Source organism: Papilio xuthus, unplaced genomic scaffold (assembly GCF_000836235.2).
Source record: "Papilio xuthus unplaced genomic scaffold, Pxut_1.1 DF827461.1, whole genome shotgun sequence".
Lineage (NCBI taxonomy): Eukaryota > Metazoa > Arthropoda > Insecta > Lepidoptera > Papilionidae > Papilio > Papilio xuthus.
The window spans coordinates 3,714,044-3,728,868 of NW_013531188.1; the positions used below are offsets into that span (position 1 = coordinate 3,714,044).

Genomic DNA, 14,825 nt, shown 5'->3' on the forward strand with positions numbered 1-14,825 from the left:
TTCCATAGTGGAAGCATTAGTACATAATCATATTTTTATCTCATTTTTTAATTAAATGTTTAGGCAATGGAAACCCAAAGTGACGTCACGATTTGTTCAACGCGGGAAAATTCCCGCTCGCTTATGCTCTCAATCAACCTTAGGGCAAGTATATTTATTTTATTACTGACAGACTTATTTCTGCTGCGGACCGTTATTTATTGATTGTCTGCTACATGAAGAAAGAAAAATAGTCACAATATTCGACAGATGCATAGAAGTAATAAATCTAAGTTTGCGTCATTTTTTTAGATTTCGATCGAACTGATATTATATTAAACTAGATGAATATTTCAAGGAATTATCGTGGGAGCTTTGCCAGCCGTATTACGAAAGTATTTCTAGTTACTCCATGAACATGTATGTAAGCCTATTATTAACATGAACAAAAATATAGCTTAAAGAATACTTAATTACATGATTTCTGGTAACTATACATTTGTGAAGTTAAAAAATTAAACTGTTATTACAAAACGAAACTTAACCGTTATACTAAACGCGATATTAATAAATAATGATCCAATTGTTTAAAAATTTACCCAATACTGTACATACTAACATTCAAAAAATTAAAAAAAATATAAATTTTCAGCAATAAAATGTTTTCTGAAAACTTTCATATTAACATATTTATAGAATTTTTATTGACATATTTTCTTTCTACATAAAACACTAATATTTTTATAATTTATACACTTAACAGAACAGGAAAAAAATAGATTTTAGATTTCTAGTCAACATGAAATTATGTGTGACTTAACACTTCTCAATAACACTGGCTTAACATTAACCCTGTCTTTTTCTTGTTTAAATCATATTTAAAAATTACAGAATTACTTTTAATACACAAATCAAAGAATTTAACATTCATGGCCTAGTAGATACCTATATCCTTGAAAGTCCTTTGAAAAAATTATGTATTGTCCTACTGACATTAACTATTCTTCAGTAACATATTTTTATAAAATTATGATAAGGAAATATATGTTATAGTTTCACATAATTTGTAATAACTGAAAAAATAGCTTAACAGTTTTGTATATGTTACGAAATAATTTGTACATATAAAATTAACTATGTATCCATAGCAACATAGTAAATAAGCTAAACTACGGGTTTCAAAAGACAACACAAAAAAATTGAACACATTAAAAAAACCATAAGAATGCCTTTTAAGCAATGTGCGATGATTTTTGTTTTTAATTTAATACTTTAAAAGGCCTAAAGTGATTAAAATTAAGCCTAATATAAGAGTTGTATAATTCATGTTCACTAATATTAAAATAATTTTTTAGGCTTTCCTTCTGAATTAATGTGTTCAAAATGCTAAAATTCTTGCTACCTAGCTACTCCTTTAAATTGTATAAGCATTCCAAATCCAAGGGTGGTAATTATCCATGAATTTGAAAAATCAGTTTTGCGGTGTTCTTGTTCTGATAACTAAAAGTAATTCATTTTATTGCAATACAAATGAAATTACACATTGTTATCATTTTATTATAAGTTATTGGGAATAAATCTTCATGTACTAAACACATTAAGTTGAAGGTAATTGTAAAATGTTTCAATTAGAATTGATTTGCAACATCTTAAAAATCATTGTTTTACACAATTTGAAACATCTTAGGAATACCAAATTGGTTACGTATACAATTCTGTTTATATTAAAGTCACTGCTAATAAAAGTGAAAGTACTTAAATTTTGACAACTACTATAAACATATAAACAAGAAAAGAAATACATTATAAGATACAGGTACTTACTTTTAAGTAGTTAACAGAATTTCTTATCGTCCACTATTTATCACCATTAATAACTATTTGCCAATTTTATTCGCGAAACGCGATTTCGCAAAGTAGACCCCACAAAACGCACTTTCTGACTTTCTGACATCCGTTGATGACATTATAGAATAGACATATATAGAAGCAATACGAATACACAGAGTAAATGAAAATCTTGTCTAAATGTATTATAAAACCTGTTAAAAATCTGCTAGGATTGAGTATTAAATTCATAGGTTACCAAGTTTAATATAATCGTAAATCAATATTAACAAAGTGCTGGCTACCATCCAAATAGTAGCACACCCATTTTGTATTGATAACCTACTCTTTGAAGTGTTTGCAGACAACAGACAAAAAGAATCCTGTCCTGTCACTCAGTGTCACTTGTCTATTGATTGTATTTGTAAGCAACCATTGCTTTGATTGCGTTTAGTATAGTTATAAAATAAGCGATTATTATTTTTCAAATATAAGTTATAAAGTGTTTTTTTGAATATTAAAGGGTTCTTGATAGATTTTGAAAAACATGCAGCTCTATCCACCATTGCAATAACCTACTTAAACCTTACTGAAAATACATTTGTTCTTAAATACTCACGGGTTGTCTATTATTGTAAAGTGACTACAATGCAGAATATGAATATTTCAATAGAAAGAAAAAGAACTGATTGTTCAGCTTTGCCAAAAGGATGGCAAAGAGAAGAGGTCCTTAGAAAAACAGGTCTTTCTGCTGGCAAAGTTGATGTTTTTTATTACAGGTAATTTTTACATTCATTGTAATATCAATATAAAACTATAAATGTTATTTGTAATTATTGTTATCCTGATGTTTTAATGTTTGAGTAATAACGACTAAAATATTTCCACAATGTTTATGAGCAATATCACATTTTCCAGTTAGAGTGAATTATGTTTGTATGAATCTGAAGAAAAATGTGTAACACTGTGGTACTCATTGACCATTCATTGCAGTATTCAGTATTGACAAAAGTTAACAAACACTAACTGTAACATCAGCTTGTCATTGCTGACCGGTCTATGGTGATAATAAATTTTCTATAGCCCTACAGGTAAAAAGTTTCGCAGTAAACCAGAGCTAGTTCGATATCTGGGTGATAGTATGGACCTGTCATGTTTCGACTTTCAACAGGGCCAAATAAACACAATGCTCCTGTGCAAGACCAAGAAAGCTAGAGCGCAGTTTGACTACAGGTTCCATATATGTAGTAATTTATCACTTGTGTTGTGATCATTAGTGCAATCTTGTGCTTTGTGTTTACACCTATATACCTATTGCTGTTACCCTGGTAGCTTTATTGATAAGTAGCAATAGGGCTTGTCCCATATCTATGTATTTGGAAGATCCTTTGTATTCTTTGTGTACAGCTTGAGGTAGTTGTGTTGTCAATTGTCATTAATATATAGTAATATAGATTGCAGTGTGTGTGCGGACTCATTGATACAGTATTCATAATATACCATAGCTTCTCCATCACCATTTCTTACAACCCAAGAGCTTATTTATATCTTTCAGCATAGAGCTTATTTTTAAATATAGGATCACATAATACAATGCAATTCTTGTCATAACATGAGCTTAGCATATAATAGTAGGTAAGTTAATAGGCATTCCAGTAAAATTCATATATCATAGCCTTTAAAAGTAAACAATCATGTACATGATAATTATGTGTACATTTCATACTTCACATATCATTAACAATAAACTAATATATAAATAGTTAAAATGCTCACATATGCTCATCAGGTATCTACACTGACTAGTTTTGAACCTATTAAGGGCCTCAGTGTGCACAGGTTTATCTGGAAATAAATGCCAGTACGAACAGCCCTGATGAAGGACGCTCCATGGGCTCGAAACTAGTGGGTACCAACAATGAACAAACATATGTGAATGTTTATATATTAGTTTATAATAATGTCACACACAATTTTAAATAAGTCATTAACATTTGTTATTAAAAGCATGTGTTTTCAAAGCATGAAGAGTGAAAATCACTAAATATTTGATAAATGTTGGTTGAGGCCATAAGACTGAAATAAGTATAATCTTAGATGTTTTCGCATTGTAAAAATACAAAAACTTACAAATTTACCAAAATCATTGTACAGTTTTTGATATTTCCTGAAGTGTTTTTTTTTATTCATTGTTCTTTTCCTTGAACAGAGGAGTACGCTCCGACTCGTCTCTGGTGCCTCCAATTCGACAGACAGCATCGATTTTTAAGCAGCCTGTAACTGTTTACAAAACTCAGGAGAGTAAAGTGAAAACAGATTTAAAACAAGGTACACAAGAGAAACCAAAACAATTGTTCTGGGAAAAACGTTTAGAGGTATGTAAATAAAATATTGAGAAAAGTTAAATTTGTATGGAAATTTTGTACCTATATTTAATTTTGCTGACATGGGTCAAATATCACAAAAAAATCATCTCAAAATCACATGTACAGTATTTTTGATCGATTGAGCTTGTAAGTCATGAATGCATATCAACGACAACAACCTTATAAGTTTATTTTTTTTAGAATTTGACTGCTTGTGATGCAAATGGTGTGATAGGAACAACAACATTGCCAAAATACATCAAACCTTTGGGTCCGTTTACATCAGATGCAACAACTATACAGTCACTGGCTACAGCTCTTCATGTTTCATCACAGCCGATTACAGGTAACATTTTGTTTTCTTCATTATTCTATATTATATTGCAACATACACTACACTGAAAAAATTAAGATCATTATGCTTTTTAACTTAAGGAGGGGAAATGGGATAAATCTTTATTACCATGTTTAAATTCTTTCAGGTCAAACTGGTTCAAAACAAACCATAATGGAAAATCCGGGTGTTTTTTTAAACCCTGAGCAGCCACTGATTGCTGCTGTCACTATAACTAAAGATGATGTGAGACGGCAGGAGGAGCGTGTCAACCGCGCCCGTCAGCGACTGCGGGCGGCCCTCGTGGCAGCATAGGAATACGCCAGCGACGGAGAGCCTTCGTCAGACACCGCCCCCGTCGCTTCGTTTCAACCTGAAGAACAACAACCAGATTCTACAGAAGATGCTCTAGATCTGCAACCTGATTCTACAGTCAATGATCCAGTGGATTCAAGTAATTAACTGCCAATTTTTATATTTAATTCATAAGAAATGAAATTACTAATTGAAATAGCTTTTGGACTATACAATTTAAATTTGTGATTATTTTTAAATTAAATGTGCATTGTAATAAGGACAGTTTTATAAATAAAACGATTTTGAGATTTGTAAAATATTTTTATTGCTTTAACTCCATCACAAATACGCAAAGATGTCACAACCACAATTTGTAATGATATTTTGTTCAATGATAAATTTAAGCATTGTGATCTATTTCTTGAAATTCTTAACTATTGAATATGAAAACGCTGGTTATTTGTACTTAATTCTATCTTATTATTTTTTCAAAATCGAAGTAAATACAATTTTCACTATTTCTTTAAAAAAAATTAAAAAGAATATACAAAACAACTTCATAAATACCCTGCAATAGCAAATAAATTACTAAAAAATAAAATAAAATTAATTACACTAGAGCTTAAATAAAAGACTAGATGATTGGCTCTTATTTCTTAAACTAGCAAAGTATTAACACTTGTGCAGTATAACATAAGATAGCCTCATTAAAAATTATTCCTCAACATGACCAAGATGGTCCAACTTCCAATATAAGCTTTTTGGAGTAAACCATCACCACTACATGTAACTCAAACTAGTATAATTTCATTTTAAAGCGATATGTGCAGTCAAAGATAAAACGCGATTGGAATCCACAAATTAGGACACGGAAAAGAGCACTTCTAGTGTCCAGCCATATAGAAATAATGAGACTAGTCAAAGGAATAATAATTCTGGAATAATTCATGTGTACTATTTTTCTATTAGCCTACAAATCTAATTAAATTAAGCTTACACTGCTAATACTACAATTGGGTCCCAAGACACATCACCATAATTAAAATACTAAAGTAAATCTTTTATTAGAAGACCTAAGATACCTCACTTAATTTATAAGAATGAATAGAAACAATATTATCTTAAGAAACATATTAATAAGTGCTGTATGTAATTAAATCCTCCACAAAATCATAAAACACTGCCTAATTACGGGACACTCTTAAAATAAAAGCAATCTTCTGTCTCATTTGGGTTAGACAGAGATCTCACACAGACAAAAATTACCTAAGAATTGATGCTAGCATAAAATGGACTAGATAAACACATTACTTGGATGAGAATAATTTGAAATATTGTCTCTCAATCAATTTACTTATGTTAATACTAATTTTAGCGTAATAAAAATTGTAATCCAGATTTCTCTTTCCGTCAAATATTTATTATCAATTGCCTGCTATAGGGAATACTGCTTAGAACCATAAAATAGTGATGAAAGTTTTAAAATTACAAGTGCTATTTATCTATACATAAATGTAAACAGTAAAGAAGGCCCCATATACATATATATGAATTAAATTAGCCTATTTCTTAAGATTTATTGGATTTTAAAATTTCGAGATTAAAATAGTAGTGATATGTAAATACAACAATTGTAAGTACTAATATGTATTAATTACATATTGAAGCTAAATTAAAATGTCAAAATGATATGTATGATTCACTGCAAGTTGTTTATAATTCAAGTCCAAGGAAAAAAATTAGAAAAGGCGATGGTTCCTATAACTAAATATCCAATGAAATAGCACTGAATAAATCGAGATTGAAAATCAGGCATGTGCCTAGATATTATAAATGTACGCCATTTACTATACATATTGTCTACCCCTTCTAAATTAGCTATTGACAGATGATAACTAGGAATTCTCTTGCCAGTGCCAACTCGTCTAAAGTGTTCATTTATAGCATTCTGATCAGATGATTGTGTTGGTCCAACATTCATCCTACTTGCACATATCCAGTACAAAATTGGGCTGCCTGATGCCAAAAGTCTAGTTGAAACTTGAATGTGAACATACACAATACAAAAAACACTAAGAAATAATGCATGAACTACATAGACAAATACATTCGGATTATTGGTCCCAAATTCTTTATAATATTGTCTTGGCCTATATGCCATTTTGTTCATATATCCACAATTAATAATATTATCTTTTAATCCAAGTCTAAAACATAGCCTTAAATTGTTTTTTATAAAAGAAAATGAATGACATAAAATCAAAATTAGCATTGGAGAAGCCAACAAAAAGTTTGGTATTTGTTTCACTTTGTAATAATTAAAGAATCCCACTTCCCAATAATGACTTTGTATGTAAGAATATGATAAAGGTATTGAATAATTGCACCAAGGACTGTCCCCGGAACCAGGCAAAATGTATTCTGTGTTTGATAAAAACTCTGGTAAGTTATGAACATTAGTGCTACAAAATTTAAAATAATTATACAATTGTACAAGCATATAGGGGATCAATGCAATCATTACAGTTATAAACAATGCTACACTGCTCGTAAGAAATGGTAAAAACAAGATTGGAAGCATAACTCTATGTTTAAGAATTCTATATTTATTGACAATTTCAGGCAAAGTTCTTTCTACAACATTTTTGAAATTTGCATAAAATATGAATCCCAAATTAACTAAACCATTAGATCTTGTTATCATAGATAAAGCAGCGGGGAATGCACTTGTTATGTCAATGTTAGCAAATCTAAGAGATTCATTCTCAGTACATTTGAACATTGTGTAAAATGACAAAAATGCAAATAAAGTCTCAGAATATGGTGCTGAGAAAAATATACTTGCAGGATTTACACAATACAATATGGTAGACTTGTATGCATAGCATTCATTTCTTAGAACTCTCAAACTTAATCTGTGAAGTATATCTGCAGATTTTATAAACAAAAAAAGGTTAATTATTGTAGCAGATATCAGTAACAAACTATGGTAATTAAGAAATGTTCCGAAAATGCTACTAAACATGAAAGCAAGATATCGAATAATAAATGGATACAATGGAAAAAATGCTAAACAGTTCTCATATGTATATCCATATTGAGCTATGTGAATAAAATATTGAGCATCCCACCTTTTCATACCGCCTAATAATTTATCAACAACCAAATCTGCCGTCGTTTTTCGTAATGTCGGGTCTTCTGGACTGATAAATACATTTGCATCATGGTCTGGCAATACAGAGTTACCTATTGCTTGTATTAATATCACGGCAAGTCTTGAATTAAATGCAAACCATAGAACTTTCTGTCGCGGAGAATACATATTATCTGCAATTAAACAAAAAAAGTTAAGCAGAAATTTGAGACTTCAAAGCACCTCTCCTATCGTTAACGACTTACCTTTTTTAATGAATACTCTTTAACTAAATCCAGTTTTATCAATAACGCAAAGGTCATATATAGTCCGTTTTCATAAGGGATTTATATTGATGAAATCAGTACATTTACTAAAACAATCAATATAAAAAAATCAAAGTAATCTGCCATTTTGCGGCATTTTAATGTCACTGTTTTGACATTGACAGTTAAGGTCTTGAGTTACCAGTTGTTATTTAAAGAATAAATAATGCAACAACAATTGCATGACGTTATTATTCTAATTGTGGGATTTGTAGATGCCTTCTTGCAGTCAGAGGTCAACCCTGGGTTGCTACTGCATGTTTCTATGTAGTAGAACCAATGGTTTTGAGACCGGGAAAGTACAGCTGAATCATAGAATTTGGGCACAGAATCAATGTAATATTGAGGCAAAAGAATACAAATCGAATGAACTTCTCAAAAAAGATCATGTTAAATTATTGGTTTCAACACAACGGATATATATATATACGCACCCTTTAAAAAAATTGCCTCCATATTAGCCTGCTAAATACAAAGGAATCGCCCAGTCGATAGCGTTTTGTCCATATCATATAAACTTGTAGCCAAGTTATTATTATTTCGATTAACTTAGATTACTTTGTAATGGGTTGGTAAATTTACGGGTCATGCAAATATTTCTAAAGAAAATGATAAAATCCCAGATTATATTTTATATAGCATTCCTATATCAGTTATCAGTCACCATACAATACATACCATATGTGTAAATAATTTTAAGCAACTCATATAATTTATAAGCATTGAATAATATTACATATAAACAACCGTGGGTAGATAAACAACATGACAATTTGTTATATTTATAACCATTTTTACTTTTACATTTATTGTAAAACAAAACTATTTACATAAACCTACAATCATAAATGTAATTTTAATCTAACTTTAAAGTAAATTTAAACATTGATAGAAAAGAAAAAAAAATATGGGAAAATATATTCACCGGAGACAAATATAACCTTCTTTACAAAAATAATATGATAAATTACCGAACTTAAAATATTACCTTTGCCCAACATGATAGGGAAAGTAAGTCTTCCCTAGAAAATTATTAAATACCTAGATATAAAGGAATGGAATTAAATTACTAGATTGAATGAATTGCTACTAAAATTACAACTTTTACAACGCTACGAAGGTTACTAACAAAGATTTAAATACATAGATAGGCTCTTATATATAATTTCAACACACCGAATACACGAGGAAAAAAATCTTCAGTCATATGTATGCAGTCACATAAACAGTGCATTTCAACTGGCAAAAATAATTATAATTGCAAACCAGAGATTAAATTATTGGTGCACTTATGAAAAAAAGCTATTACACATTTTTAATGAGAGATGCCACAAGGGCGGTCTAGCGTCCCTAAATAGTTTTACAACAAAAAATGAAAACGACTGCGGTACAGCAACGCAGTAGAGTATTTTAATAAAATCAAACTTCATCTTTCAATCATTCAAAAACTTTCTAAGCGGTGAAGTTGTGTCACCGCTACTGTGGTGTGGCATATTGCTGAATTATTGTGTAACTTAACACACTTGAGACTAGGTAAAGTTTTGTTAATGACACCACACCTTTTAAAGTTTAGGTTGGGCTGTCCTTATTATTGAAGTCACGACATAGAATTGAGGATTTCATATATCTTGACGGTTCGGCACATCTAGTCGCGCAGAATACAATTTTAGGTGTAGTGGGGCGTAAAGGGATGCGGGAGGAGGGCATTACGCAACCCGCAGATGATCTTAAGCCGCCAAGATATTTGAAAAGAAGGATAAAATAGATCAAATTTAAGGGCCTATCTATTTAAATCTTTGGTTTCTAATATTAGGACAGTAAAACCACAATGTTGATTATTGATCTTTTTACCACGCACCACACTTTACGTCGTAATTTATAACAATGAGTGTATTATATAAATAAAAGAATCACATATTGTGAACATTTTAAATGAAAAATTCAAAATTACACTTATTCAAGTGTACATTACACGCATATGCAAGCTAAAACTTATTAGCTTAAATATTTTGCAGAAACATGTTATAATTAATTATCTAAAAATGAAAACTGTGCTTGTATGGTATTGCCATTAAAGAGGCAGAGTGATAAAAATTATTACATTAAGATTTTGCAAAGAATGATTAAATGAAAATATAAGCATAAAATGCTTTTACTATGCTAACTTTCTGTCACCTAAGATAATTCTTTATCGTCGACATTTTACGATACATCTACTACATCAAATGTGTATGTTTTAAGACAAATTCTATTGACACATTCAATTTTACACTACGGGATACATAGATAATAATCACTTTATTAAGTGTATAGACATTAAGATTTAAAAATCGCATCTAAACTGTTTAGGTATGAAAAAAGATAAATAAAATACAGTGTTAACTCCAACGAAATAAAGCGATTGAAACATATATACGAAGAGACGAATGGACATATTGCGACAGCACCAAAACATTCAAACACAATAGCTGTAATAGTTTTAAAATATGTGATACATTGCATTAGAAGTGGGAGTGTAAGGAGGGGAACCGAAAGAGGTGTGAGTTGAGTCGTGTCTATGGGCAAGGTCGTTAGCTCATAGACAACTGGCCCAGAGCCAGTAGCCTCTCCACGGCCGCGTTCACGTCGCCGAATGTTGCGATCAGCGCTGCAACAAAAACGTACATTTAGTTTCAATGAGAATATTAATACTTTTGATGGCTTTATCTATTTTTTTTTTGGTGTCATCATCATGTCAGCTCACTATAAGTCCCCACTGAAGAGCCTTTGGTAAGTTAAAGACTCTCACTAAGCCATAGTCGTAAAGTAACGCTTTTATGTGTAATTGTTCAAAGTTAAGAAAACTTAAGTTGCTAATGTATATTGGCTCACCCTGTAGATTGGCCTCCCTGTTGAGGAAGCCCATAGCGGCGAGCTGCTCAAGCTGCTGCGAGTAGCGCTGCTCCGGCGGCTGGTTCGTGTTGCTCTGGTTGTTCGACATCGCGGACATCATGCGCTGCATGAACTGTACACACAACAAAACAATTACTACTTTGCACAATAATTATAACATCAAATATATTTGATGTACCAAAATGTTAGAAAATGTTCAAGAGGATCACATCAACCATAATTTAAGAAATGTTATGTCCAGAACTAATATGGACATAATTCAATCTTTAAATAACTTATGAACTGACCCAAATATATTCAATGATTTTATTATTTTATAAGAAAAACTGTACTGACATGTCACTTGTCTAGACACAAACCTGTGAAAATAACTCTGAGTTTTGTTGCTGGCGGGGTGTGGCGTTTTGCGGCGTGGCGGTGGGCGTGGTGTTAGAGGCGGGCGTGGTGGTCGCCGTGGTGGGAGGCTGCGCGCCCGCCGCCGCCACACCCAGCCCCAAGTTGTTGACGAGGCTGGGCGCCGCAGTACGCAGCTGCTCGATGCCTTGCTGGATTTGCAGCAGCGCATTCAAAGCCTATACAATAATTATAAAACGGTATCAATGATGCACGCCTTCATATCTAATTAAACTTTACTAATGGCTCTTAAGCTCAAAATGAATTGTTAACAATAATTACCTGAGGATTGGTCATCATTTGCTGCATTTCAGGGTTTTGAAGTTGAGTCAGCATCTGCGGCATCATCGTGCGAATTTGTTCTTGCAGTTGTGGGTTGTTGGCGAACATTGGGTTCTGTTGATATCAAACATAAAATTATTAAACAACTAAATTAACAGTTCCCTAATTAAATTACCTTACTGACTTTTCACCCTATGTGAGGTCAAAATATTTTTTTTATATAGTAACCAATTATTCTAATAGACAGTATTGTTACCTGGTTGATAAGCTGTGAGGCCATATCAGGGTCGGCGGCAAGGGCCTGCAGCATGCTGTTGGTGTAGGGGGCGCTCAGCATGGACTGCACGAGGCGGGGGTTCTCCGACATCTGCTGCAGCAGCGACTGCATTCCGGGCGTGTTGATGAGCCCCGGGCCCGCCGCACCTCCTCCGCTGCCAGTGTTGCCACCCCCGGTCCCGCCCCCACCGCGCTGCCACGGGTTGGGCAGTGGCTGACGGTTCTCAGCACCTTGTTGCGGGTTCGTACCATCTGTGTACAAAATGTATTGTTTAGTATCCTAATATCATCAAATATTAGTGTCAAAACTAAATTAGGTAGAAAAAATTTCACTTCATCAATTTCAAAGAATGCTTTTGTTAGTGACACAATAAACACTGACCTGAATTATCCACTAATCCAGAGAATGGATTGCCAGCCATGCTGCTGGCTACATTCAGCATCGGCTCCTGGATATCACGATACATGCGCTGCAGTGCATTGTATCCACCTAAAACAATAAAAGAAGACTTGTAATTTATACCTAAAATAAATATTTATTTAAAGACATTAATTGCCACTACTATTTCTTTGTATTAAAATAACAATAAATGTTAGTATTCTGAAAAGTTGTAGAAAGTTACCACCACTGCTGTTCAATTTGGAGGCATTTTAAGTGTTAAGTAACATACCTGGTATGCTCTCTAAGTTGGATATAGCGCGATCATGCGACCTCATCAACTCTTGGAGCATAGCGGGGTTGCGGGCCAACTCCATGGTCTGACGCAACAGCTCCGGGTTGTTCAACATGTGGCTGATTTCCGGGTTCCTCTAAAATATGTACATTATAAACATAAGTGAAATATACACTCAAATACGTAAATATTGTGTAAATTCGACTTTTAAAATGCTTAGGATAAAGTTGAATATTTCACTAGACTATGTCCTGAAATTATAAAGTATTAAAAGAAAAGTAGACTTTTATCAGAAATGGCTTGATTAAATCTTAGCTAAATGAAATCTACCAATTAAATAACAACAAAATCCTCTTTTAGTAGCATCTGCATCATATATGGATGTATTTAAAAAAATTGTAGTCTTGTGACATGTTTCACAATCAAATGTTACTTACAGACATCAGATCCTGCATTTGGGGGTTAGATGTTATGAGTGTCCTCATATTTTCTGGATCATTCATCATCTGTTGCACTAGAGGGTTGTCCAGAACTTGTCGGAGCATATCCGGATTTGTCAGCAACTCTTGTTGCATTCTTGCCTAAAATAAATGTTATATATATCATTACTTATGTTAATTTAATGAGGGATAAAATCAAATGTTGCTATAACTTGAGAATTAAATTTTTCTTAATGTAGCACAATTACAATAAAATTTAACTGAGATAGTAAAAGTATGACAAATTATACACAGATTTTTAATGTTTTTATATTTGAAGGTTACAGAAATATAGTTATTGTTGTTACCTGTAAATCCATAAATGTGCTCTGACCTAGGCCGAGACTTTCTAAACCAGCAAGACCTCCTAGTGAATTCAATCCAAAAGGTGTTGCACCTATGTCAGCTGAAAGTTGACAGCTTATTTTAATCAACCAAATTTTACTAGATATAAATTATAAGGAAATAATTAGCATTATTTTCAAGGGTGTAACTGTGAGTCACCTCTGTCATATCACAAAAATATTGCCATCCTTCTTATTCTTTTCAGAAAAACAGAGATAGCACTAATATTTGTAAACCAGTGTCACAACATTGAATTGAACAAACAAATTCACAGCAAAAGAAATAAGCCTATTTGTAACTATAAATTTACTTAGACATTATACAAACACAGCACTGCATTACTACATAGCATTTATTAAGTAGATTATCATTTTTGACACATTTAAATTTAAAAAAATGTGTGTGCCTATGTACTTGTGACCAATTGACACATTTTGATTAAATCAATGATTTCAACACATACACTATTTGGAGTCAACAATGTTCTATTACTTCCAATGCAGGAAATTCTATAAAGACATAGACATATACTTGGGGTTTCTAGTAAGTTCTTGTTCAATCTTTACTAAGCTTATACCAATAAAGTTAAATTAAAATATAATAGTCACATATGCAAAGTTAGTACCTGGGGGACGCCGTGTCCCTCCCTCTGGCTCCGGTCTAGGAGGCGTCTTGATAACAAGATGAACAGTCAAACCATCCTTGATGTTATGTTGTTTTAATGTATCGTTATCATTCATTATTTTTCCAGCGAAAATCAGACATAATTGCTCCGGCTCGGCGCTGAACTTGGGGGACAGCACTTCTTTAAGCTAAAAATGCAAACCAAATTAATTTTTACATTTGTAGATGATTAAAAGAAATGTCACCACTGATTGCGTGTCTAATATCTATGTTATTACGCCATTTAATATAGATTCTATAGTCTTATACATACTTTTTTGATATCAGCATCTTCCTCAATTTCCACTTGTTGTTTCTCTTTTGGAGTTTTTACTGTAATTGTTATCTTTTTCGGTTCTTCTTGGCCTTCTGCCATTTTACTTGATATCGATGACTCTGTACTTTAGAAGAACAGTAAAATTTATGTACCACTACAATTTGACGATAAAAGCGCCTGACCACAGATAAAGAATTTTACATGAAAAATTTGTAATGTGCATTCACATCATAGACAAAAAGTGACGCAATGTTTTTTATGATTTTGCAAACATATTAATTT

The 14,825-nt window shown here is 32.3% G+C and overlaps 4 protein-coding genes across 5 annotated transcripts in view; 1 reads left to right on the forward strand and 3 right to left on the reverse strand.

Moving 5' to 3' along the window:
- ATP8B (ATPase phospholipid transporting 8B) overlaps positions 1-1,923 on the reverse strand; it is a 51,177-nt gene extending 49,254 nt beyond the window's left edge. Inside the window, exon 1 of the mRNA XM_013314378.1 lies at positions 1,804-1,923. The gene's annotated coding sequence lies outside the window, so the exon portion shown is untranslated. The remainder of the gene's footprint in view (positions 1-1,803) is intronic.
- A 291-nt stretch (positions 1,924-2,214) lies between these two features.
- Positions 2,215-5,100, forward strand: MBD-like (methyl-CpG-binding domain protein 2). 2 transcript variants are annotated; one of them, XM_013314539.1, is made up of 5 exons: positions 2,215-2,585; positions 2,890-3,039; positions 4,016-4,181; positions 4,374-4,518; positions 4,655-5,100. In XM_013314539.1, exons 1-5 carry the CDS (start codon positions 2,455-2,457, stop codon positions 4,819-4,821), a joined length of 759 nt encoding a protein of 252 aa, XP_013169993.1. In that variant the 5' UTR covers positions 2,215-2,454; the 3' UTR covers positions 4,822-5,100. The 2 variants fall into 2 exon arrangements, with proteins under 2 accessions (XP_013169993.1, XP_013169994.1); XM_013314540.1 differs by lacking the exon at positions 2,890-3,039 and having other exon boundaries at positions 2,216-2,585.
- Positions 5,101-5,910: 810 nt separating this feature from the next.
- PIG-V (phosphatidylinositol glycan anchor biosynthesis class V) lies at positions 5,911-8,672 on the reverse strand. The gene is made up of 2 exons (XM_013314538.1): positions 8,203-8,672; positions 5,911-8,130 (listed from the first exon to the last, which is right to left on the reverse strand). The coding sequence occupies exon 2, from the start codon at positions 8,123-8,125 to the stop codon at positions 6,524-6,526; it is 1,602 nt and encodes a 533-aa protein (XP_013169992.1). The 5' UTR covers positions 8,126-8,130; positions 8,203-8,672; the 3' UTR covers positions 5,911-6,523.
- Positions 8,673-10,177: 1,505 nt separating this feature from the next.
- Ubqn (ubiquilin) lies at positions 10,178-14,747 on the reverse strand. Its single transcript, XM_013314528.1, has 11 exons — positions 14,541-14,747; positions 14,229-14,415; positions 13,567-13,664; positions 13,217-13,360; positions 12,777-12,915; positions 12,488-12,595; positions 12,086-12,357; positions 11,830-11,943; positions 11,514-11,726; positions 11,134-11,266; positions 10,178-10,909 (listed from the first exon to the last, which is right to left on the reverse strand). The coding sequence occupies exons 1-11, from the start codon at positions 14,640-14,642 to the stop codon at positions 10,833-10,835; spliced, it is 1,587 nt and encodes a 528-aa protein (XP_013169982.1). The 5' UTR covers positions 14,643-14,747; the 3' UTR covers positions 10,178-10,832.
- Positions 14,748-14,825: the final 78 nt, after the last annotated feature.